The sequence below is a fragment of the Ranitomeya imitator genome, chromosome 2, assembly GCF_032444005.1.
Source record: "Ranitomeya imitator isolate aRanImi1 chromosome 2, aRanImi1.pri, whole genome shotgun sequence".
In the NCBI taxonomy this organism is placed as follows: domain Eukaryota; kingdom Metazoa; phylum Chordata; class Amphibia; order Anura; family Dendrobatidae; genus Ranitomeya; species Ranitomeya imitator.
This window is the reverse complement of record NC_091283.1, coordinates 491,892,541-491,919,925: the sequence shown is the minus strand read 5'-3', so window position 1 is coordinate 491,919,925 and position 27,385 is coordinate 491,892,541. Positions and strand designations below refer to the sequence as shown.

At 41.0% G+C, this 27,385-nt stretch overlaps 1 protein-coding gene across 2 annotated transcripts; it reads right to left on the bottom strand.

The window, feature by feature from the left end:
• Positions 1-3,381: 3,381 nt before the first annotated feature.
• LOC138664612 (all-trans-retinol 13,14-reductase-like) lies at positions 3,382-25,437 on the bottom strand. Of its 2 annotated transcripts, XM_069751452.1 has the most exons (11): positions 25,020-25,436; positions 22,845-23,027; positions 22,450-22,679; positions 16,438-16,633; positions 11,456-11,650; positions 10,991-11,110; positions 10,646-10,784; positions 9,823-9,932; positions 8,875-9,041; positions 7,697-7,856; positions 3,382-3,527 (listed from the first exon to the last, which is right to left on the bottom strand). In XM_069751452.1, exons 1-11 carry the CDS (start codon positions 25,180-25,182, stop codon positions 3,382-3,384), a joined length of 1,809 nt encoding a protein of 602 aa, XP_069607553.1. In that variant the 5' UTR covers positions 25,183-25,436. The 2 variants fall into 2 exon arrangements, with proteins under 2 accessions (XP_069607553.1, XP_069607554.1); XM_069751453.1 differs by lacking the exon at positions 22,450-22,679 and having other exon boundaries at positions 16,438-16,515; positions 25,020-25,437.
• Between the last annotated feature and the right edge of the window lie 1,948 nt (positions 25,438-27,385).

The following is a 27,385-nucleotide window of genomic DNA, read 5'->3' as shown; positions in this document are numbered from 1 at the left end:
AGGGAGGTTATATGGAGTAATAGGAGGAGATATACGGGAGGTTATATGGAGTAATAGGAGGAGATATAGGGAGGATATATGGAGTAATAGGAGGAGATATAGGGAGGTTATATAGAGTAATAGGAGGAGATATAGGGAGGTTATATGGAGTAATAGGAAGAGATATAGGGAGGTTATATGGAGTAATAGGAAGAGATATAGGGAGGTTATATGGAGTAATAGGAGGAGATATAGGAGGTTATATGGAGTAATAGGAGGAGATATAGGGAGGTTATATGGAGTAATAGGAAGAGATATAGGGAGGTTATATGGAGTAATAGGAAGAGATATAGGGAGGTTATATGGAGTAATAGGAGGAGATATAGGAGGTTATATGGAGTAATAGGAAGAGATATAGGGAGGTTATATGGAGTAATAGGAGGAGATATAGGAGGTTATATGGAGTAATAGGAGGAGATATAGGGAGGTTATATGGAGTAATAGGAGGAGATATAGGAGGTTATATGGAGTAATAGGAGGAGACATAGGGAGGATATATGGAGTAATAGGAGGAGATAAAGGAAGGTTATATGGAGTAATAGGAGGAGATATAGGGAGGTTATATGGAGTAATAGGAGGAGATATACGGGAGGTTATATGGAGTAATAGGAGGAGGTATAGGGAGGTTATATGGAGTAATAGGAGGAGATATAGGGGAGGTTATATGGAGTAATAGGAGGAGATATAAGGAGGTTATATAGAGTAATAGGAGGAGATATAGGGAGGTTATATGGAGTAATAGGAGGAGATATAGGAGGTTATATGGAGTAATAGGAGGAGATATAGGAGGTTATATGGAGTAATAGGAGGAGACATAGGGGGTTATATGGAGTAATAGGAGGAGATATAGGAAGGTTATATGGAGTAATAGGAGGAGATATAGGGGAGTTTATATGGAGTAATAGGAGGAGATATAGGAGGTTATATGGAGTAATAGGAGGAGATATAGGGAGGTTATATGGAGTAATAGGAGGAGACATAGGGAGGATATATGGAGTAATAGGAGGAGATAAAGGAAGGTTATATGGAGTAATAGGAGGAGATATAGGGAGGTTATATGGAGTAATAGGAGGAGATATACGGGAGGTTATATGGAGTAATAGGAGGAGGTATAGGGAGGTTATATGGAGTAATAGGAGGAGATATAGGGGAGGTTATATGGAGTAATAGGAGGAGATATAAGGAGGTTATATAGAGTAATAGGAGGAGATATAGGGAGGTTATATGGAGTAATAGGAGGAGATATAGGAGGTTATATGGAGTAATAGGAGGAGATATAGGAGGTTATATGGAGTAATAGGAGGAGACATAGGGGGTTATATGGAGTAATAGGAGGAGATATAGGAAGGTTATATGGAGTAATAGGAGGAGATATAGGGGAGGTTATATGGAGTAATAGGAGGAGATATAGGAGGTTATATGGAGTAATAGGAGGAGATATAGGGAGGTTATATGGAGTAATAGGAGGAGACATAGGGGGTTATATGGAGTAATAGGAGGAGATATAGGGAGGATATATGGAGTAATAGGAGGAGATATAGGAGGTTATATGGAGTAATAGGAGGAGATATAGGGAGGTTATATGGAGTAATAGGAAGAGATATAGGGAGGTTATATGGAGTAATAGGAAGAGATATAGGGAGGTTATATGGAGTAATAGGAGGAGATATAGGAGGTTATATGGAGTAATAGGAGGAGATATAGGGAGGTTATATGGAGTAATAGGAGGAGATATAGGAGGTTATATGGAGTAATAGGAGGAGACATAGGGAGGATATATGGAGTAATAGGAGGAGATAAAGGAAGGTTATATGGAGTAATAGGAGGAGATATAGGGAGGTTATATGGAGTAATAGGAGGAGATATACGGGAGGTTATATGGAGTAATAGGAGGAGGTATAGGGAGGTTATATGGAGTAATAGGAGGAGATATAGGGGAGGTTATATGGAGTAATAGGAGGAGATATAAGGAGGTTATATAGAGTAATAGGAGGAGATATAGGGAGGTTATATGGAGTAATAGGAGGAGATATAGGAGGTTATATGGAGTAATAGGAGGAGATATAGGAGGTTATATGGAGTAATAGGAGGAGACATAGGGGGTTATATGGAGTAATAGGAGGAGATATAGGAAGGTTATATGGAGTAATAGGAGGAGATATAGGGGAGTTTATATGGAGTAATAGGAGGAGATATAGGAGGTTATATGGAGTAATAGGAGGAGATATAGGGAGGTTATATGGAGTAATAGGAGGAGACATAGGGAGGATATATGGAGTAATAGGAGGAGATAAAGGAAGGTTATATGGAGTAATAGGAGGAGATATAGGGAGGTTATATGGAGTAATAGGAGGAGATATACGGGAGGTTATATGGAGTAATAGGAGGAGGTATAGGGAGGTTATATGGAGTAATAGGAGGAGATATAGGGGAGGTTATATGGAGTAATAGGAGGAGATATAAGGAGGTTATATAGAGTAATAGGAGGAGATATAGGGAGGTTATATGGAGTAATAGGAGGAGATATAGGAGGTTATATGGAGTAATAGGAGGAGATATAGGAGGTTATATGGAGTAATAGGAGGAGACATAGGGAGGTTATATGGAGTAATAGGAGATATAGGGAGGTTATATGGAGTAATAGGAGGAGATATAGGAAGGTTATATGGAGTAATAGGAGGAGATATAGGGGAGGTTATATGGAGTAATAGGAGGAGATATAGGAGGTTATATGGAGTAATAGGAGGAGATATAGGGAGGTTATATGGAGTAATAGGAGGAGACATAGGGGGTTATATGGAGTAATAGGAGGAGATATAGGGAGGATATATGGAGTAATAGGAGGAGATATAGGAGGTTATATGGAGTAATAGGAGGAGATATAGGGAGGTTATATGGAGTAATAGGAGGAGATAAAGGGGGGTTATATGGAGTCATAGGGTATAGGGGGGGTTGTGGTAGGAAGCAAAAAAGGTCATAAAACCCATAAAATATGTATATATGTGAGATACTGAAGTCATACTAAATGATAAGTTATTGGATGAAAGAAGACATATGAATTAATATTATTTGTAGTTTCTTTTTTTGGGTGGCGTTTCATTGATGTGATACCCATGGACAAAGTAAATTAAACTTTCTTGCTTTTTCAAAGTAAAGTGAATGAATTGGAGGAAGGTATAGGACACTTGTATTTTTTCTGTCATTCATCACTCCTCGTCATTGCTTATACCACAAGAACACAGCAAGAAGGATATATTGCACCACAAAACATGTAATGTTACAGTTTCCAGTTCCAATAAGACTTTTTATCTTTTGTATGGATGAGGTCAGCTCTCCTTCTGTTTATGAGCACCTCTGTTTTATCCGTTTTTTAATCCTCGTTTTCAGCATAAAAAGATCGATGTAAAGGATCTTATTGAGGACAGCGGAGGCACATAGCAATCCTCCGTGTACTGCACCTGCCACCCCACTGCTGAAGACATCCTGCCCTGCAACACAAGGAGAAGACTCATAATATGTTAATAATATTCACCTAGGTCATGAATTGAAAATGTTCTAATCAACCGTGCTGTATCCAGCATGCAATACTAACTTTGATACGCAGCGGCCACGCTATGTATATCTCTGCTGCAAAATCAACTGGTCCCAGGAAATGCAATGATCTTGGAGCAATGTCTTCAGAGAAGGGTTGTACTCACAATGCCTTAAAAGGTTACTCTTAAACTCGTTGATCGCTGGGGGTTCTAGCGGTTGGACCCCCAGTGATCATCAATCAATAATCAAATGGTTTTGTGAAGGGGACTCTAGATTAAATGGAGACTGCCAGAAATAGTGGCACTCTACACTGTACTTTGTCCTGCAGTTCCACAGACAAGGAATGGGGCAGAGGTCAAGCATGCTCACTAGTAAGGAGTGAGCGTGCTCTGATATTGTGTTATTACATCCAAGCATCTCGGTCGTGCTCGAGCTATATGTTCGAATCACCACGGCTGCATGATTTACGGCTGTTAGACAGCAGCAACACAAGGCTATGGGTTTTGGTGAGAGGTTCATACGGTTGGTGCAGCTGATGTATGCGTCTCCAAGAGCCAGGATACGGGTAAATGGAGTCTTGTCGGGGGATTTCCCTTTATATAGGGGAACGCGGCAGGGGTGCCCTTTGTCTCTTCTGCTGTTTGCAATTGCTATAGAGCGCCTGGCGGTGGCAATACGGAGGGACAGGGACGTAAAGGGGTTTAGGTATGGAAACTATGAAAAAAAATAGCCCTGTACGTTGATGACGTATTATTGTTCTTGGAAGATGCACGGGAGTCACTGGGGGCCGCTATGAACAGTATATCTAAATTTGGGGCTCTTTCCAGATTATCTTTTAATTGGGAGAAGTCTGTGTTGTTGCCCATGGACGCGGTGGCTCCTCTGACTCTTGACCCTGGGGTTTCCTTAAGCATAGTACATGAGTTTAAATATCTGGGCATTGTGGTTTCGGACAAAATAGAGGACTATGTGTGGCTCAATCTGACTCCTTTGCTTGGGAAGTTCCAGCAGAAGATTGGGGCTTGGAAGAGGCTATTTCTGTTGGTCGCAGGCAGAGCCAATTTGATCAAAATGATACTTATGCCTCAGCTCCTCTACATGTTGCATAATGCTCCAGTGTGGCTACCTCAGAGTCAATTTTATAAGATCAATACTCTATTTAGGGATTTAATCTGGAAGGGTGGACAGGCGCGCATCAAATTGGAACATTTGCAAAGGGCAAAGGATGAGGGTGGTCTGGCGGTCCCCAATCCATGGATTTACTATATAGCATCTCAATGCCAGCACATGGTACTGTAGGTTGGGGAGAGCCAGAATAAAGCTCTTCACCAGGAATAATCATTGAACATGCGGTAGGGAAGGGCCCATTGTTGGCCAGTCTCGAAGCAGGTAGATTCAGAATTAACCCCCCAAAATTCCCAACAGTAGCCATGATGGGGAAAGTATGGCAGAAATTAAGAAATGGAGGGGAGTAACGGAATTTACAAGGTATACGCCAATTTGGTTTGAACCTAGGTTGGCAGAGCTTAAGAGATTGCGGGGGTTCGGTCAGTAGAGGCGCATTGGCATTTGGTTCGTGTCTCAGTTGCTTGATGGGGGATGTCATTAAAACATTCGAGACACTTAGGACTGAGTTTCCTTTAACCCAGAAGTCATTCTTTTAGTACCTGCAGTTGAGACACGCCCTAAACTGTCAAAATGAGGTGTCGAGCGTGAATTTGCAGTCAGATAGCCTGTTGAATCTTATTGGGCCTCGGAGGAGTACGAGGGGGTTCATTACCTTGATGTACAGGGGTCTGATGGATACCTTTTTATTGAAGCATCCGTTAAGGATTAAGGAGAAATGGGCGGCGGATGTGGGCCCCTTGTCGGAGTCCCAGTGGGAGTCCATACTTCCATATATCCCCAGGGCTTCCCTGAGTGAGGCTAAAAGGGTGTCACAGTTATACCTGGTGTATAGGGTGTACAGGACCCCGGCATGGATGAGGATGCAGGACTGAGAGGTGACTCAGTGTCCCAGGTGTGGTGAGGAAAGCGCTGATCTGCTACATATGATGTGGTTGGGTGAAGGTGCTCAACTTGATCCAGGATGTGACTGGAGTAGATGTGGTGTGTAACCCGCTGACTTGCCTTTTGGGCTGTATGGAGGATATTGCTACGGATGAATGTGGAAGGCTCACTATCGGAAGATTGTTGTATGCTGCGAGAAAGCTTATTGCAATGCATTGATTGGATGAAAAACCGCCAGGGAAAAAGGAATTTATCAACAAGATAAATTTTATTGGTTTAATGGAAAGAAACATATACAGTAAGAGATGTCAGAATACAAAATTTGAAAATGTGTGGGGTGGATGGATGGATTACCCAGGTGTAGCGTCTGCTGAGTTACTACAAAGTAGAATGGGGGTTGTTTAGTTGATTTTGGGGGGGACTCCTATAAGTACAGGTGTGTTTTTGTAAAGCTTGTTATCTTTTCTCAAGAGGTGATGTTGTTAGATGGTGGTATTGGATAATGGGCAAGAGATTGGGGAGAGGGAGAGGGGGGTTGGTTTGGGGGAAAGGGTGTTTAGTAAAATTAAAATGTATTATCAGGTTATGTATCTAACGTACGGTATTTGTCTGGAAATTGTATCGGACTGTGCTATTGGCGTTTCATATGCTTTAATAAAAAAGTACATGATTTAAAAAAAAGACAGCAGCAACACATATGAGGATTGCCTAACAGCCGCGAGGACTCGAACATATTACTCGACTACGCCCGAGATACACATATAACCACCAAGCATGCTTGCATACGCATATAACAACCAAGATATCTGGGCACGCTTGCTCATCACTAATGCTCATCTCTGCTGCTCTCAAGATGGTGCTCCAGCAGTTTAAGCCCCAATGATAGGCAAGTTATTCCCTATCCTTCATCCTATTCAGTGGATAAGGGTTAACTTGTTTTTGGCAATAACCATTTAGTGTGCAATTAGATTTGTAAACGTTGTTTTATGTTTGTGCCACTTATACACCCTGTAGATATAAAGGGTCTGGGTCCAGGGACACACATTGGTCACTCAAACCACTGTGCAGAAGCACTTAGCTCAGCAAGATGAAGTGCTCAGAACGATCGCATGAGCAGTGTGTATGGACTCCATAGGAAATCTATGGGACCATACTCCACTGTGTGCACCCTCATGGGGAACATACTGTAGTGTTTGTGACCTCCTCTGCCAGCTGAGCTGAGTGCTTCTGAACAGTGGTTTGAGTGATCGGTGTGGGTCTCAGGAACCAAATATAAAACAACTGATAATGAAAGTCTAAGTACACTTCTGTAATTAAAAGGAGTCAGACTACCTTTAATAACATAACAATATTTAGTCATTTCAAGGGATGTTCACGCCATGGAGGTAATAATCTACCACATTTATCATAAAAATACAATTGAGCTTTTTTATTAAACTAAAGTATAAATTGTCTTTGTTTCCCATGGCAACCAATCACAGCGCAGCTTTCATATCTTATAATGCTCTAAGAAATTAAAATGAAAGCTGCACTGTGACAATGATGGATTCGCTTTTAAACAGTTTTCAGAAACTGGCCCCTATATCTTCATTGAATATGGCCTTATCTATCAAAACTATGCGGAGCAACCAATCACAGCACAGCTTTCTGGAGTGTTCTACACAATAGCATCTGTGCTGTGATTGGTTGCTATATGCAGCAAGGCCTATGGAAGTGATGGGGATCCATGAGTCCCATAGACTTCGAGTCAAGCAGCATCACTCATGTGTATCTGCTACTCCATTCGAATGAGGGACAGAAGACCTTGATTCTTATGGTTGGTGGGGTCCTGCCCTCCAGGAATCAGACAGTTGTCAATTGTCTTGTGAATAAGTAAAAAATTATGATTCTGGGAACTCCTGTAAAGGCTGATAACAATTAAGACATAACAATTTAATGTAGGGAGGTCTACCCTTGTCTGCACCCCCATTTACAGTCAGAAGGAACCTGTCTTGAGGCCCCATTTCTCAACACTGATATTCGAAAAAAACACTTGTGGCCCATAGCAACAGTTTTTCTTGTCGGATAGATGCCTCTCTACACATATGGCTTCACCTGGTTAACCACCTCTCACCTGTCAGGTATAACCCCGACACTGCAGTCTGTGACCTCATTCGGCTGATAATGTCACACTGGTATCTGCTGCAGTTCTGCTCGGCACCGTACATGGACCCCTTTGGGGCCCGTAGATAAAATTCATTACTCACAGGAGTGGCAGCTTCCAAGTATTCAATCTATGTTCAAGGCAAATGAAAAAAGTAAGTGATTACATAGCAGTGGGTATAAAACATAAGCAACTTCTAAGAACTCATATGGACGGTGGAAACCATTTGTGTCTGAGCACTTGATAACCCAAAAAGCATCACACTTGAATGCCAAATTGTGGGATATGTCTGGTATCACCTTTGTCCCAAAAATGACCAGAAACCACCCTATGTAAAAGGTTGCCTTTTTATGAGCCTACAGTATTTGTCTACCAGGGGTAATTGTTAGAAAATACATCCCTGGTACAGGGCATGATGGGGCAGTGCATAAAAAAAGAGATGCAAAGAACATAAAAAAGGGGATTTCTGTGTTGTGCTTTACCCCCTTTGGTTCTGTAGTAACAGACCACAATATATCAGTTTTGTCCAGTGGTAAAGATGAGTGAATGATACGTAACTAATCGAATTTGTTACAAACTTTTCATGATTGAATTTGCACGAATCTAGCCAAATGGATATTTATGGGGCAGGGGCGAGGTTAAAAAAAACAAACAATAAAATATACTCACTTGTCCTAAGCTCGCTCTTCACCTGTCCTGCCACTGAAGCTCTCGGCTTGGTCATCTGCTAGCTTTGGATCGGTGATTGGTCGTTGTTCTTCCAAACTATTCCCCCAAACAGTCACGATGTGCATTTATGCCCCACGTAAGAATTAATTAGCTGCCAGATCTTTAGCTAGAGGAGGACTGAGCTTTGGAAATGTGTCGGCAGAACAGGAGAGGGGCAAGTCAAGAATAGATGAGTATAATGTTTTATTATGTTTTTAACCCCTTTTCAGTCATTGTTTTATTACTTTTATTTATTACTTTTATTACTATTTATTGTTTTGTGTTTTGCTGAGATCTCAGACCATAGTAAAATGGCAATCGGTGCAGATTAAATTTCGAACAAAGTGAATCTGCCCAAATTTTAATATATTTGCTCATTTTAACCCCTGTGGATTCACTTAAAGTACCCTCAAATAAATATGAATATCTGTATGTACTACCTTTCCTTGTAGTTGTGGAAATTCTTTTATTGCTCTTTCAACCATGTGGTTGGCCAACATCATCTTCATAGTATGATACTCTTCGCCACGATTACGTGGTTTTTGGTCACTCCATTGATGGAACCAGTCATAAGGTGCCATTGTCAGCAGAGTCATACACGAATGGCCTATAGAGGAGGTCACATAATTTAGGATTTGTCCAGTGTACTTTTGTGTTTTCCTCTCCTTCTAAGAGCTATAACTTTTTTATTTTTCCATTGATATAGGCGTATGAGGGCTTGTTTTTTTGTGGGATGAGTTGCAGTTTGAATAACTCCATTTATTTAATCATACAATGAACTGAAAAACGGCAGGCTCCTCACTAACAAGGCAACCCATCAGCACCTTGCACTCTCATCACAGAGGTTATAATTTACCGCCCAAAGTGGCTCTTCACTGAAACTGCATGCCTTAAATTCAGCTGTCATGGATTGATGGCAGCTTTTAAACAGTTAACCTCAGTCATTGGATCAAGCTCTGATCGCTGATGTTAGAGGCAGATGCTGGCTGTGTAATACATCCGGTATCTGTTCTGTGTGGAGCAGCAATTTCAAAACATAACTCACCATACCAAAATCAAAACCTTAAATGGCTATGTTGATGTAAAATTAAAAAAATATATAAAAACCCCATCATTAACAGTATTTCAATCTATACAAATGATCACCTATACTGTGGTAAGTATAGAGTAATGACAAAAATAGTGAATATCTGTATAGCTTAGAATGACCCTTCAAGCATCAAACTTGAATAATCAGTCCTTTAGTAATTCTCCTCACCATGATGGTTTCTTCACCTCTCCACTATGTTAGTTTTCCAAGACAAAGTGGGCAGTTGGTCTTGGTGTACCTTTACTACATAACTATCTATGTAATGCTTAAAATAGATCCAAATTCACATAATCCTGACCTGGATGCCTTTGGCTGTATGTAGGATCCTTAGCAGATGGAAAAGTGATGAACATCAAGGGTAATTGCTTGCATACCTCTTCATATTCCAAAGACTGGAATTTCTCCATTCTGAATAAGAAGAGCAAATAGTCTAGCATTCCACCACACCTTTTTGAGTGACCGTGAGTGTACTTATCTTATTTTTACAAAATGTTAAAGTGAAAGCTAGAGAGAGAAAGAGAGGATGATAGAAAAAGGTTCAGCTGGTTGGGTTTAAAATTGGCCGAACCTTTGTTTCTCTAGGAGACCAGCCACTGCCAGATTACCATTTTCATACTGAAATAAACATGGACACTTGGGCAATCCAAGAATGTGTGGCTACAAGAAAGAGAGAGGAAGTAGTTGTCAGCAAAATAAGTGTTTGGCCAACATCTAAATTATCTGTGTGGCCAACCGTATATCTTCTATGTACAGAAGCAACACAACTGAGTTTTCAAAGTTCTTATTTTTTTGACTAGAAGATGCAAGTGAGATGTTGAGGTTTACACAGTTTTCATCAATGGATCATCATGTCCTTAGTAAGGCTTCTGTGGGTCAAGTTTTGGGTGTCAAATTTTATCAATAACTATTATCCAGGGAGATCGTGGATTATATCCGCGCTGCCAGACAATTCAGAATACAGATATGGTTAAAGGATGATGGTGGTTTATTCTACACGTTTTGAAGCCATCATGATTTCTTCTTCAGGAAATACCACAAAGACGGTGCCTATTTGCGCTCCTTGTTTTCCTACAGTTTTCACTACTAAATTTTATCAATAAGGCAGATTTGTATTTACTCACAAGCTGTTGAGATCACTCTCAGTATAGATCCAGAGGTTGGTAGATTTCAGTCCCAGCTCATCACTTGTTCCGCGTATACCTATGAAGACCAAAAAGCAACCCATCCCATACTGCAGACTAGACAAGAGGGACTCCACTTCTAATGAGGGAGAGAAGAACAGATGGGTAATGATGGAAAAACCATTATACTATTAGATAGTACTTCTATAAAATAGACTTCTGAAGAGTTACACAATTATGAGACCATTTCTCCAGAATGAAACATAAAAGTTTTCCATATCCTTTTAATTTCTTAAAGGTTAGTGATGGAAAATTCTAGGACTATTTTCAATGGTCACATCTTACCAGGTTTCTTCTTAACCACAAAAGGTAGAAGTTGTTCATACGTGTTGAAGATGCCAGCATCTGATATGACCACAGGAGCATAAATACAAATCTCCTTGTCTTTTCTCTGTACAGCCACCCCTAAAGAGAAAATGTAGAACTTCCAAGCCATTCAATGTTGCCATCCCTAAACTCTATCAGCATTGTAACCAAGTTCTGGACAGACTCACTATGGTAAGCCTCATTTTTACCTGCTATGATGTCATTCAGTATGGTGGCACATGACATTATTAGCATATAAGTGATGAGTCTAACTACATACATTGGTTTGAAAATCAAAACATAGAAGTTTCAAGACACACAGATTCTGTTACCAGGCATAATGTAAAAACCCCATGATTGTATTGTATCCCTAATACCATCTTCTAGGTCGTCTACCACTAACGGTCAGCTTATGTCTCCACTTGTTTGTCCTTCATTGCTTACCTGTGACTCTGCCATTGTTTAACAAGATCCGTTTAACAGGAGCCTTTACAAGAACCTTGCCTCCAGCACGCTCTATTACCGGAATCATATGGAAAGCAATTTCACTGCTCCCTCCTCGAGGATACCAGGCTCCTCTTTTGTAATGATGAAGAAGAAGGGCATTGATCATAAAGCTAGAGTCATTGGGTGGGACTCCTGTAAAACAAAGAGAGAACATTAAAAACCTTGGACACCTTTGTACAGAATATTTTATATTGCACATTAGCTTTCTTGGTTCAAAATGAAGCAACTTTCTAAATAGTCTTCATTAAATACAATTCTACCATTTTGCTATTGCTGAATTTCTGCTAATCTGTTATCCAGCAGAGATTGTTGCAAAAAGGTTATCAATGTTACAAAAATCCTGTTCAGTTCATCCAACTGAAATATCAACGTAAGGCTATGTTCACATGTTGCGTTTTTGCTGCGTATTTTTTCTGCTGGAAATCCTGCTGTCTTGGCAGTTACGAAGCTACTTACAAAAAGCAGGTTTTGCTGCATTTTTCAGGATCCCAAAGTTCAGATTTGCTTCGACCACAGAAGCATAAACACAGGTCACCTATGCAAGGCATACGTGACACCATAAAACCATTTTTTGAACATGTAACAGTGGAATAGGTGAATTGGTCTGGAATAATTTACCTAAAGGTACCGTCACATTTAGCGACGCTGCAGCGATCTAGGGCCGCGCTTAGTAACCCGATGTTTACCCTGGTTACCAGCGTAAACGTAAAAAAAAACAAACACTACATACTTACATTCCGGTGTCTGTCCCCCGGCACTGTGCTTCTCTGCACTGACTGTGAGCGCCAGCCGTAAAGCTCAGTGGTGCCGGGGGACAGACACCGGAATGTAAGTATGTAGTGTTTGTTTTTTTAACATTTACACTGGTAACCAGGGTAAACATCGGGTTACTAAGTGTGGCCCTGCGCTTAGTAACCCGATGTTTACCCTGGTTACCAGTGAAGACATCGCTGAATCGGTGTCACACACGCCGATTCATCGAAGTCTGCGGGAGTCCAGCAACGAAATAAAGTTCTGGACTTTCTGCGCCGACCTACAATGGCACAGCAGGATCCAGATCGCTGCTGCGTGTCAAACTCAACGATATCGCTATCCAGGACGCTGTAACATCACGGATCGCTAGCGATATCGTTCAGTGTGACGGTACCTTAAGACATTGTCAGAGACTTGCGTTTGTAGGACATTGTTTACTTTAACACTTTGGTCAACAACAGGCATTGTTCAATTTCACACCTCGGTTGGCCAATGTTTACGTTTACACATCACTAATTTAACTAAACTGTAATAATCCTATTAAACGATATTAATACAAAACTGCCATTCTCAACTGCCATAAACATCATGACATTATGGTTAAAAATTGGGAAAATGACAGAAATAAATGGATTTCACGAACTGCTGTGCATGCTTTTTGCACTAAAAATGCAGCAATACCTGATACCTGCATTTTGTGCTGCATATTTGCTGCGTTTTTGCACTTACCCTTTGCTTTCTATAGGTGAAAAAAACTCTGAAAGAAATGACATGTTACATTTTTTAAAAACCAAGGTACTGTACAAAGTACTGAGGACAAAACAAGCTGTGTGCATGAGATTTCTGCAACCTCATAGACTTTGCTGGTACTGTAAAACAGCTGAAAATTAGCATTAAAAAACACTGAAAAAACGTAACGTGTGAACATAGCCTTATAGTTATCGGCAGACAGTAGGAGAGTGTTGCACATACATGTACCCAATGTGGATATAAGAGAAAGCAGGTACATTCTCAGGAAAGGCAGAGGACACAGACAGTAGAAAAGGAGGAAACATACAAACATGATATAAGTTCAGTATAGAAGCTGTGCTACATATGAGCTAATGTACACCCTGGATACGTACATACTTCACATCCCGCCTATATTACTGGGAGAGACACTCCCACAAGAGAATAATCTGACCACTGGGATAAAGGTGCAAACTATGTATCTAGGGGTCTAAAAATATACAGTATATGGTAAATGTAGGAATAAGGATTGAAGACTGAAACTTAGTCCAATTTTATTAACTAACGGCAACCACTAACATATGTAAAAATATTTTTTTCTATGTCAGAGGTGCTCATAGCCTTTAGGTTCATCGCTGAATTCACTAGACATTATTATCAAGGTGGAGAGGTTTGTCTGACTAACACAGTCTAAATAGATGTGTCTCTATAATCATCTTTGTAGTAAATAAGTTAGCCACATCATGTCACATCAAGAAGAAAACCACTGTTAAGATTGTCAGAAAACCAAACTTAGAACATTGAAATACTCGATGGGCACCGTGTAGCAAACATGACTGAAGGAGGACTCTGGTGCTGACTGCTGAGCAACCTGTGATTGTCTGAAATTGGGGGCAGAGTGGCTTCACTATAGCACTTATTATTGGCATGGGTACTGCCTATTTAGCTGCTTGGGTGACTTTCTAACCACTAGGTGTGAAATTGTGTACCAAGTATACAATAGTGTATTAGTTTTCCCTGCAGTGTTCTGTTAAATCCGGTCTGACAGCCAATAAGTTGTAAAAAATGTTGGTTTACAGTTGAGTGTCAATCGGGCTCTGTGAGTCTGGGTGTTGGGCAAACAATACCAAGGATTTGTGGTTGCTCTAAATTTAAGACCACACAATATTGTGGCCAACACCTATTCAGAGGGTGCCTTGTATATTTTGTTTAGTCTTGCCAATGGTGACTTTGATGTTATGGGAGGTTAGCTTTGAAGAGCAATCTGTAGTCATGCACATGGAACTTGATTTAATCCTTTCTGATGCCACCATAATCTGTACCATCCATGCCACAAAGCAGCAACAACAAAAACAAGCCAAAAAAACTACAACTATAAACCAAGTTCCTACATTCGTTCACACATACCGTATTTATAATTTCTAGTTAGACTTTCCATCACTTAGGACAGTCACTCAGTTTACTGTCCCAACCTTATATCTAAATACCCTGGTCTAGTCAGCGAATTGTTGGCACCATCCTGGCACCTTCTTGGCACCTGGCTCCCAAGGCACATGCTCCACTAACACCTCCCTATACTGTTACCAGATAATAAACTTTGCCCAGTGTTTGTACTTTGTAATGCAGGTCATGTGTCTTGTTCGTTAATTGATTTATCAGACATGTAATCAGCACATCCATAAACTAATTACAGAGAGTTAATGGATTACCCAGAAGATACATTCAGTAGGAATAGACACTGAAATAGGTGTGAAATGATAGGATTTGAAGCGAATGTTAACTGATTATCCTCCACAATATATAACATTTTCTGTAAAGACCTTATTACATACTTTTGCCTTGTACATACTGTAGTTTTTTGTGTAATGCCTGGTTTTCTTCACTGCATCAGCTCCAAGAGCCACTGGCTGAGCCTAGATTTTTATTTTTATTTTTTTCTTGAGTTGAAAGTGGCTATTGTTTAATTAAATTATACAGGATTGTCTAAACCTACAGTGTGATTTGTTTTGCGTCATTTAGGGCCAGAAAGAGTGGTAGGCCAAGTTGGTTGCTGCACGCTTGACGAGAGGTGAGGGATGAAGCCAGGAAAGGAGCTGCAAGATTTGGTATTATCACCGATATTTGTCTGAGAGGTCAGTCTAACCTGCACTCAGAATTCACTTCCATGAAGGAGATAGAGGTGAAAGGGAGTTGGGTGTATTACTGCATGTATATCAATACTGAGATTGGTGGTACAAAAGCGAGGAAGGCAATGGGGTAATAAATTGAATGTATTGATCTGATAGCTATCATGCTGAACTTCAGGCCCCCAAAGGTGATGGCTTGCAAAACCATGGGCATTAAGAGAGATTAGGTGGAGCTTTCCAGCCTATCTACAATTTAATCACTTCCTTGCACCTTTTACAAGAATTTACTAGGGAAAAGTAGACTTTACCAAATAGAGGCATGAGGAGACTCAAAGCCCCATCTACCACATAATAAAACATCAGTCTAAAATGGTAGGTGGGAACCCTGTTACCAATCTACATTGTTGCCCAGGAGCTTTTAGTTATGCCTTGTTATACAAGGTATGATATAGACCAATGCCCTAGTGATACCTCTGGTACACCAACCATACATTATATTTATGTTAATTAAATGTCATGCATATTTCACTTTAAGATACTATCTTTAATCTAGTGTCATCCGCTTAAGGTGCAAAGTCTCATTTCTGGTTTTCACTAATTAGCTTATCTGTCACCTTATCAAGCATCGATAAACACATTTTTCAAGTTTCAGACATCTGTGCTTCAGAGTCCATGGACTAGCCACAGTTTTCGTGACCTGAACTCAAAATCCTCAAAGGCATTAGAAATAAGGAAATCAATTCACAGGACACTGGTCCAGCATCCATGTCAGTATTCTGTGACCACCAGAAGAGTCCTGTGAACCACATCCTATCTGCCGGTATCTGATTCACAGGCTTGGTGTGACATCATGCAAGGCCTACAATTATTAGAAGTGCCAGGGATGCTGGCAAGTAGGAAGAGGTTTGCAGGGCTCCCAGCTGACGCATTGACACTGGGCAAGAATTTTGAGAATGAATTTGCTCATCTCTAATAAGCATATATGAGTCTGTTTAGTTCTGGTCAGAAGACCCTGCATGAAGAGACCCTGGTCAGGAGACCCTGTGAGAAGGTACCCTCATCATGAGACCCTATGCACGGAGTGTGAAACATGAAGGTTTGAACCCAGCATCATAAAGAGTGGATTGTCACAAAGTGAACTGCTGCCAAAGATAGGTGTTGGGTCAAACAGGTCATCAGTTCTGATAAGAAAAGAGTCACCACAGAAGAGCATTGGTAGATACAGTATTTAGATAGACTGACTTGAAAATATCTTTTTTTCAGAGCATACTCTCTACACTTCTGTATTAGCTTTACAACATGCTCTCTTACCATAGAAGAGGTAGCTGAACACTGTCTGGAGCTCTTTATTGCTAGTAAGGCCTCTCACCACATCTTGATGACTGGACTCTGCAAGGTGAAACACTGGAGATAGTCGGTGAAGAAGACCAGACTTCAGAAGAAACAGGGCTAAATGCTGAGGTATCATCTTCAGAATCGCCAGCAATGGCACCTGTCTCGCCACCTTCTGTAGATATATGAAATAAGAACACTCCTAATAATGATACACTATATAAAAAGGTTTAATCTGGCAGACAGGTATCACAGCTGTCTCCCATGTGTTCTCTAGGAGAAAGCCACCAACAGATACTTCTGCCTGTTGCTTATCTTCAGGAGAACAATGCAATTGGCAGTCTGAAACTAAACATGCCCTTTTGATATCTCCTCCAAAGGTCAGTTGGCTGGCGCCCACATATACATTAGAGTGGCGACTGAACCCATCAATATCGCCAGGATCGGCCAACATTAGTCTAATGTGCATGAGGGCTTTAAAGAGGCATAATAAGTTTATACCACCCGTACGAAATGAGAGAACCTAAGCTACAGAACCCTCAAAATGCCTTTTAAAATTATACCTTGGTTGGTGAAATCCGTCTTGTGGTTGTTGTTTAATCTGTATTTGCAGTTTTCAGTTAATGAGATTCTCGTGCTTTGGGGCGGCCTGTGGGGGTGTTTCATGTTGTGCTCTGCCTACATATTCATCTATATGGGCTTATGGCAGGAGGTGACTAATCCTTCACTGACCTGCCTCCTATTTTACGTGCTGCATAGAATATTGTATGGAATAAAAAAAATTAACATTCATCACCCAGACGCTGGTGCTGTCGCATGATACAATAGATAATATGCATATACAGTTGTGCTCAAAAGTTTACATACCCTGGCAGAATTTTTGCTTTCATGGCCTTTTTTCAGAGAATATGAATGATAACACCAAGACTTTTTCTCCACTCATGATTAGTGGTTGGGTGACGCCTTTTATTGTCAAACTACTATGTTTTCTCTTTTTAATAATTTATATTTAATAATTTAATCTCTTTTCATAATGTCAACCCAAAACATCCAAATGACCCTGATTAAAAGTTCACATACCCTCGTGATTTTGGCCTGATAACATGCACAGAAGTTGATGCAAATGGGTTTTAATGGCTACTAAAGGTAACATCCTCACCTGTGACCTGTTTGCTTGTAATCAGTGTGTGTGCATAAAAGCTGAGTGAGTTTCTGGGATCCAGATAGACTTTTGCATCTTTCATCCAGCCATTGACATTTCTGGATTTTGAGTCATGGGGAAAGCAAAAGAAATGTAAACCGATCTACGAGAAAAGGTTGTTGAACTGTATAAAACAAGAAAGGGATACAAAACGATATCCAAGGAATTGATAATGCCAGTCAGCAGCGTTCAAACTGTGATTAACAAATGGAAAATCGGGGGCTCTGTTAACACAAAACCCACGGTCAGGTAGACCAACAAAAATGTCATCCACAACTGCCAGGAAAATTGTTCAGGTTGCAAAGAAAAACCCACAAATAACATCAGCTGAAATACTGAACTCTCTGAAAACTAGCAGTGTGGCTGTTTCAAGATGCACAGTAAGGAGGCACATGAAGAAAAATGTGCTTCATGGTCGAGTTGCCAGAAAAAAGCCATTACTGTGCAAATGCCACAAAGTATCTCACCTACAATACGCAAAACAGCACAGAGACAAGCCTCAAAACTTCCGGAAAAAGGTAATTTGGAGTGATGAGACCAAAATTTAAGTTTTTGGCCACAACCATAAACGTTACATTTGGAGAGAGGTCAACAAGGCCTATGATGAAAGGAACACCATTCCTACTGTAAAGCACAGAGGTGGATCGCTGATGTTTTGGTGATGTGTGAGCTACAAAGGCACAGGAAACGTGGTCAAAGTTGAAGGAGATATGAATGCAGCTCATTATCAGCAAATACTGGAGGCAAATTTGCACTCATCAGCCCAGAAGCTGCGCATGGGACGTTCTTGGATGTTCCAACATGACAATGATCCAGAACACAAGGCCAAGTTGACTTGTCATTGGCTACAGCATGACAAAGTGAAGGTTCTGGAGTGGCCATCTCAGTTTCCTGACCTCAATATCATTGAGCCACTCTGGGGAGATCTCAAGCACACAGTTCATGCTAGACAGCCCAGGAATTTACAGGAACTGGAGGCTTTTTGACAAGAATGGTGGGCAGCTTTACCATCTGAGAAAATAAAGAACCTCATCCACAACTACCACAAAAGACTTCTAGCTGTCATTGACGTTAGAGGGGGCAATACATGGTATTAAGAAATGGGGCATGTGAACTTTTGATCAGGGTCATTTGGATGTTTAGGGTTGTCATTTTGATTTAAAAAGAGAAAACACATTAGTTTGACAATAAATTGCTTCACGCAACCACTAACCATGGTGTTATTTTTCAAATTATATGAAAAAAGGCAAAGAAAGCAAAAATTCTGCCAGGGTATGTAATCTTTTGAACACAAGTGTATTAATTTATGATTTAGAGGGAAAACAATTGGCTTAATCAAGATGTCGCCAGTGGCGCATGCGCTGTAGCATCTATCGGAACGCAGTAGATGCCACTGCCCAGGCACCAACACCATTTTGCTAGAGAAAAAAAAATTTGGCTCCATGAAAATGGCGCCAGCAGTGGTGCCTGCGCAGTAGCATAATTCGGAACGTGATAGATGATACTGTGCAGGCACAGCCTCCAGCGACATTTTGATAAAAAAAAGTTTTTCTCACCACAACACTGCATGAATAAATCATAAATGCATATACAGTATGCATATTATTCATTGTATCATGCTACAGTGCAGGCGCCTGCGTGATGATTGTTATTTTTTTTACACACAATATTCTATGCAGTATGTAAAATAGGGGGCAGGTCAATAAAGGATCAGTGACCTGCCATAAGCTCATACAGGTGCATATGTAAGCAGAGCACCACATGAAGACCCCCCACAGGCCACACCGAAGCACAAGAATCTAATTAAAGGGAACCTGTTACCAGGTTTGGCTGATAAGAGATATGGCCATCACCGTTCAGGACTGATATGCAACATTCTATAATGAAAAGAAGAAAAGAAAAATAACTTTGATTATACTCACCTGTGGAACAGTCTGGATCGATGGGTGGCACTCTTCTTGGCCTGGCGCCTCCCTTCTTCTTGCAGTGCCGCCCTCCTGCTTGCTTCGTGTGGATGACGCGTCTCAGCACAGTGCTCCTGCACAGGCGCACTTCTCTGCCCTGTTGAGGGCAGAGCAAAGTACTGCAGTGCACAGGTGCCGAGAAAGATTAAAGAGCCCCGACGCCTGCGCACTGCAGTACTTTGCTCTGCCCTCGACAGGGCAGAGAATTACGCCTGCGCAGGAGCGCTGTGCCGAGGAGACTGTGTGGATGACAAAGGGAAGCGTCATCCGCACGAAGCAAGCAGGTGGACGGGGATCGTAAGAAGATGGAAGGCGCCGGACCAAGAAGAGCGAAGCCCATCGGACCGCACTGCCTCGCATATGAGTATAATAAGTTATTTTTCTTCTCTTGCAAGACGGGTTGGGGGCTTATATACAGCATTATAGAATGCTGTATATCAGCCCTGAAAGGTGGTGGCCGTATCTCTTATCAGCCAAACCTGGTGACATTCACTTTAACTGAAAACTGAAAATAAAGATTAAACAACAACCACAAGACGGATTTCATCAACCAAGGTATCATTTTAATCAGTTTAACGGCCCCAACCTGACACGCTCTGTAGGTTGCTGAGCAAAATCCTGCTGACAGGTATGCCTTAATATTATCAAGGCAATATGATTATTACTGCTTAATGTAATGGCACAGGGAAGTTACGGAATAGCAGGATGACCATAAAAATTCATTGTTTGGAATAACTTTCTCCTTAGCATAGAGATTCATTTGAGAAACTGCTGTTTCTTTTCATATCCATTATCTACTATATAATTGTCTAAGGGTCACTTTCGTCTTTCTGTTTGTCTGTCTTTCTGTCTGTCTGTCACAGAAATCCCAAGTCGCTGATTGGTCGCGGTCAAACGGCCACGACCAATCAGCGACAGGCACAGTGCGGCCGCAAAATGGCCGCTCCCTACTCCCCTGCCGTCGGTGCCCGCTCCATACTCCCCTCCAGTCAGTGCTCACACAGGGTTAATGGCAGCGTTAACGGACCGCGTTATGCCGCGGTGTAACGCACTCCGTTAACGTTGCTATTAACCCTGTGTGACCTACTTTTTACTATTGATGCTGCCTATGCAGCATCAATAGTAAAAAGATCTAATGTTAAAAATAATAAAAAAATAAAAAATCATTATATACTCACCTTCCGGCGCCTTTCCTGCTCCTCGCGCCGGTCCGGTCCATGCATTGCAGTCTCGCGAGATGATGATGTAGCGGTCTTGCGAGACAGCAACGTCATCATCTCGCGAGACCGCAATGCACTCTTGGGACCGGAGCGTCGCGAGGAGCATCGGTAAACACCTGGGCTGGATCTGGGGGCCAAAAAACGAAGAAGACAAAAGACTCTACTATAGAATGCACACCACCCAATAATAATATAACAAAATACAAATTTTATTGGCACATATATTAAAACACAATTAAAAACACTATGCTGCTCGCAATCAACCTGAATACATAGTATAGACCCCTACAAAATATCCATTATACAGCCTGGGACAAAAATACAATAACGTGCACACCATATAAAGTCAAAAAGACCCTGCCTAATGGCTCATGGGGTATCTAAATATATATGGACACCTGTTCTCCTCAAACGCTGGTTTGTATTAGATCACGGCGTTTGTTAACCCTTGCATGGTTCTGTATATTGGTGTCCATATATATTTAGAGTAGAGTCTTTTGTCTTCTTCGTTTTCTGTTCAGTTTATTCTACTACCTTGCACCCCCTATATACATACGTGCCCTATGGTGGTGCACCGGTTGTTTTTGTATAATATGGATCTGGGGGCCAACGGAAGGTGAGTATATAACTATTTTTTTATTTTAATTCTTATTTTAACAGCGATATGGTGCCCACAGTGCTATATACTACGTGGGCTGTGTTAGATACTGCGTGGGCTGTGTTATATACTACATCTGTGTGCTATATACTATGTGGGCTGTGCTATATATTACGTGGCTGGGCAATATACTACATTGCTGTGCGCTATACTACGTGGCCTGGGTTATATACTGCATGGGCAGTGTTATATACTTCGTCTCTGTGTTATATACTATGTGGCTGTGCTATATACTACGTGGCTGTGCAATATATTACGTGGCTGTGCAATATACCACATGGCTGTGCAATATATTACGTGGCTGTGCTATATACTACATGTCTCTGCTATACACTACGTGTCTGTGCTATACACTAAGTGTCTGTGCTATATACTACGTGGCTGGGCAATATACTATCTGTCTGTGCTATATACTACGTGTCTGTGCTACATACTACGTGTCTGTGCTATATACTACGAGGCTGGGCAATATACTACGTGTCTGTGCTATTTACTACGTGGGCTGTGCTATATACTAAGTGGCTGGGCAATATACTACGTGGCTGTGTTATATACTACGTGGGTTGTATTATATGCTACTTGGCTGTGCTATATTTCTCTGCTGTATCTGTGCATCATGAATCGTGGTATGTGTTAAAGAGGGGGGCCCACAGAGACTCTTTCGCCCGGGGCCCTCAAAAACCTGGAGCCGGCCCTGGCTTCACTGATTGGTCACGCCCGGCCACGAACAATCAGCAACAGTCACAGTCCGCCCGTGAATTGACGTGGAATTTGAACCACGCTTCGCTAATTGGTCGCGGCCGGCCGGCCGAATCCTGTGTATAAACTGCATTATTCTGAAAACTTCATAAATAAACTACATACATATTCTAGAATACCCGATGCGTTAGAATCGGGCCACCATCTAGTATCTGTATATTCATCAATGTAGCATCAATTAATCCTCACCTTCATCAAACTGACAAATTTATCAATGGCTTCCTTTTCTCCTGGAAACTGCTTCTTTAGGGTATTTGGAAATTCATGCTTTCCTGCATAAAGTCGGTACAACTTATGACCTATGATGATCGAGTCATATTGGTCTCCCAGACGGTTCCACTGAAGTTGTCCGTCCGTTAACTGGTCCATGATCACCCTCAGCATTCCTCCTTCATGCATCTGTCCGACATAGTGGAGACCTATCCAATTTCAGACAGTGTTGGGAACTGTAAGCGCAATCTAACATCAACATCTAAATGAGTCCTATTAAGTCGACAGGTGACTGAAAAAATGAAGACTTTTGTGGAACTATAAGTTGCATATAGGCATCAATTTGACAGTGTTTAGGCTACTAAAATACTCACCCACGTCAAACTCATACCCATGCTCTTGGAACGTGTGACAACTGCCCCCTGCTTGATCATGTTGCTCTAACACAAGGACTCTTTTTCCAGCCTTTGCAAGAGCAGCGGCTGCTGATAGGCCTCCAACACCACTTCCAATAACCAGTGCATCTAGGTTGGGTGGGATTTTGTCCTGGGCGAATCCTGTACTAGACAGAGAGGAGAGAACCAAATATACAAATACAGTATGGAATGTTACTGGGAGGAGAAGGGATTTTTTCAGAACCTATTCTGGAAAACCTTTGCCCAAGAATGTTTACGAGTTTATGCTATACAACTTTTTGTAAGAATAACTAACTAAATAAAATTTATTTCTCCTTTCCACCACCAAAAAATCTCTGCAGAAGGAATTCTAAATATAGAGTATAGGTAGATGAAAACTCCTTTGAGAACATTTGAGGGGAATACATCTATACCTAGCACAAAATGCTGAAAAATCTGTCCATGTAATTGTGAAAAAACAAAATTACATGGACAGATTCTTAGCCATTGTAAGGGGCGATCGTCAATGTAACAAGTCAATTGCTACTTGGCCTTTATACATGGGTTTATGCATTATGTATAGGAAAGTACAGTCATTAATTAGGTTGTCTGGTTAAAACAAGTTATCACTTATCCATGGAATAGGCGTTAATAACTTGCTGAGCAATGGGTGTCTCACCACTCAGGGAATGGTGAACTTTTATCCCCATAAAATTGGAGAGGCAGTGTAACCTGCACCCCAATTATTTCCTTCGGTCTTGCCGACCACTGTGCACAACTTTTTCCAACAGCCCTATAGAGAATGAATGAAGCATTTATTGGGTATCCAACCTGCTGGACCACCTTGTAATGAGTATAAAAGTTGCCCATCGGGCACCTGACGATTCTGTGGATAGGTGATATTTTGTTGTAACCAGACAACCTTTTATTGCAATTGTTCTCCATACAATTTGCATATTTTTGGCAGCACACTCCTTGTTTAGACAAGATGTGCTGTGCTGCCAACCAACGATGCCTCATTAAAATTGTTAGTTTGTTCATTGACTGCTTGCCATGTTTGCACAGGCCAATGATCAAGAACAAGTGTTCTAACAAACGCTCATTAAGCCAGTTGTTAGCCTGTGGAAACTTAAGTAATCTGTAATGAGAAAAAAGTTTTCTGTAGGGACCTATCATCACGGAAATGTTGTCAATATTCTGGCAACATGTTATAGAGCAGGAGCAGGTGATAAAAATGTTTATATTATTTTGTGGCAGAAGGATATGTATCACTTGTATTTATTTATTTAAATTCCTGCTTACTTGGCTCAGAGGTCCAGTGGGCGGTCCTAATCAGTCACTGACAGCTTTCACTGTATGCATGCTAATTCAGGGAATTATAACAATCTCTAATTAGGACCGCCCACTGGACCTCTGAGCCAAGAAAACAAGAAGGTAAATTAATAAAAAATACATATTTTCTCCTACAAAACTGTATAGTAATGTGCTCACCTACTTCTGCTCTATTACTGTATTCCGCCTGCAGATCAGACGGAACGTTTAACGTGATAGGTTCTCTCTAAAGGGAACCTGTAACTATGAAATTGCCATCTAATCTGTGGGCACCATGTTATAGGTAAGGGGAGCTGATTAGATTGATATATATATAGTTTTGGGAGGAAAGATTTGGCATAACCTGAGTTTTAATCCCTTAAACCTCTGCTCTTTCTGTCATTTTGGGTCCAGTGGGCGGTCCTATCGGTGACTGACAGCTATCTCTATGCACTCTTACAGAAAGAAAGCTGTGATAGGGTCGACCACTAGACAAAATCACAGAAAGAGACGAAGATTAATTGATTAAAACACAGGATGTACTGAATCTTTTCTCATAAAACGGTGTATCAATCTACTCTGCTCCCCCTGCTCTATAACATGGTGCTTGCAGATTGGATGGCAATTTCATGGTAACAGGTTCCCTTTAAGATACAATTTTTGTCTATATTGTTGCTGAACTCCATTACAGTCAAATTTGATTACACATATTGTGGGTAATCTTACTTTTATATCATAATTAACAACACAATTGTATACAAATAGACAGGATAATATGTATTAAAAGAACACAATTATGATGTGCTTACATTGCATTTAATATGGGATATCACAATTGCTTACCTTGTTTAAGAACCTTGTCCCTTGCTCTCTTGTCTGTGACTAGAGGTCTGGGGGGCTGGATATTTTCTTCCTTAAAGAAGCTCCCCCATCCATAATACAACCGCAAGTAGCAATAGAACAACATAATAGACAACAACAGAGCAAGTAGGAACCATAGTAACATGATTGTGGAAAATGCAGCAGTCAGGTAAATCTGGAAGTTTTAGATAGAAAGAGAACTAGTTGGCTCTAAGACACTGCACAAAAGCTGCAATCTGCACACTGAGTCCACACTCCAGGAGTTCACAACAAACAGTATATAGTCATACCACATTCACACACACTGACTGAATATTACATATATACCACACTGCCGGGAATCCACAGTCATACACAGCCAGCCCACACAGACGTCCTGCACCCACAGCGCTCAATGGAACTAATCTACCAGTAAAGGATTCAGAATAACAGTACAAAGGTTCCTTGTTATCACTGTAACCCCAGGAGAAAGTCGATTCCTGCTAAATAAACTCCTAATCCATAAAGTATTGCCAGTGCTAATTGTATGAACATCCACATCATGTGCATTTAAAGGCATCCAATGGTACCACCAATAGTCTCCACATAACAATACCAATAATACTGTGAAAATAATATTTCAAGCCATAGACTTCATATCAAAATGCCCATATAATAGTACCAGACATAGTCTCCGAACAACAGAGTCAGCTACAATGCCCATATAATATTAACATCAATAGTCTCCATATTACTGTATCAGCAATTCTGCCCATACAATAGTACCAGCAGTAATCTTCCAGTGGTGGTCAATAATAGTAATAGTCTCCAAACACTAGTGTCAGTCATACTGCCCATGTAACAGTACCAGTTTCAGCCACACTACCCATATAATAGTACCAGAAATGATCTCCGAACAACAGTGTCAGCCACACTGCCCATAAAATAGTACCAGAAATGGTCTCTGAACAACAGTGTCAGCTACAATGCCCAGATAATAGTACCAGAAACGATCTCTGAACAACAGTGTCAGCTACAATGCCCATATAATAGTACCAGAAACAATCTCTGAACAACAGTGTCAGCTACAATGCCCATATAATAATACCAGAAATGATCTCCAAAAAACAGTGTCAACTACAATGCCCATGTAATAGTACCAGAAACAATCTCTGAACAAAAGTGTCAGTCACACTGCCCATATAATAATACCAGAAATGATCTCCGAACAACAGTGTCAGCCACAATGCCCATATAATAGTACCAGAAATGGTCTCCAAACAACAGTGTGAGCTAAAATGCCCATATAATAGTACCTGAAATGATCTCCAAACAACAGTGTGAGCCACAATGCCCATATAATAGTACCAGAAATGATCTCCAAACAACAGTGTGAGCCACAATGCCCATATAATAATACCAGAAGTGAGCTCCGAACAACAGTGTCAGTCACACTGCCCATATAATAATACCAGAAGTGAGCTCCGAACAACAGCGTCAGCCACAATGTCTATATAATAGTACCAGAAATGATCTCCGAACAACAGTGTCAACTACAATGCCCATATAATAGTACCAGAAACGATCTCCGGACAACAGTGTCAGTCACACTGCCCATATAATAATACCAGAAATGAGCTCCGAACAACAGTGTCAGCCACAATGTCCATATAATAGTACCAGAAACGATCTCCGAACAACAGTGTCAGCTACAATGTCCATATAATAGTGCCAGAAATGATCTCCGAACAACAGTGTCAACCACACTGCCCATATAATAGTACCACAAATGATCTCCAAACAACAGTGTCAGCCACAATGCCCATATAATAGTACCAGAAACAATCTCTGAACAACAGTGTCAGTCACACTGCCCATATAATACCAGAAATGGTGTCCGAACAACAGTGTCAGCCACAATGTCCACATAATAGTACCAGAAATGGTGTCCGAACAACAGTGTCAGCTACAATGTCCATATAATAGTACCAGAAACAATCTCTGAACAACAGTGTCAGCCACAATGTCCATATAATAGTACCAGAAATGGTGTCCGAACAACAGTGTCAGCTACAATGTCCATATAATAGTACCAGAAACAATCTCTGAACAACAGTGTCAGCCACAATGTCCATATAATAGTACCAGAAACAATCTCTGAACAACAGTGTCAGCCACAATGTCCATATAATAGTACCAGAAATGGTGTCCGAACAACAGTGTCGGCTACAATGTCCATATAAGAGTACCAGAAACAATCTCTGAACAACAGTGTCAGCCACAATGTCCGTATAATAGTACCAGAAATGGTCTCCGAACAACAGTGTCGGCTACAATGTCCATATAATAGTACCAGAAACAATCTCTGA

Excerpts from the sequence above, each read along its gene's own strand:
- LOC138664612 (XM_069751452.1), bottom strand. The coding sequence starts at position 25,182 with ATGTTACTATGGTTCCTACTTGCTCTGTTGTTGTCTATTATGTTGTTC. Across the intron at positions 22,680-22,844 it reads TGGGTATGAGTTTGACGTGG|GTCTCCACTATGTCGGACAG; the intron begins GTGAGTATTTTA and ends GAAATTGGATAG. Across the intron at positions 9,042-9,822 it reads ATACAGCCAAAGGCATCCAG|GCCATTCGTGTATGACTCTG; the intron begins GTCAGGATTATG and ends CCTCCTCTATAG.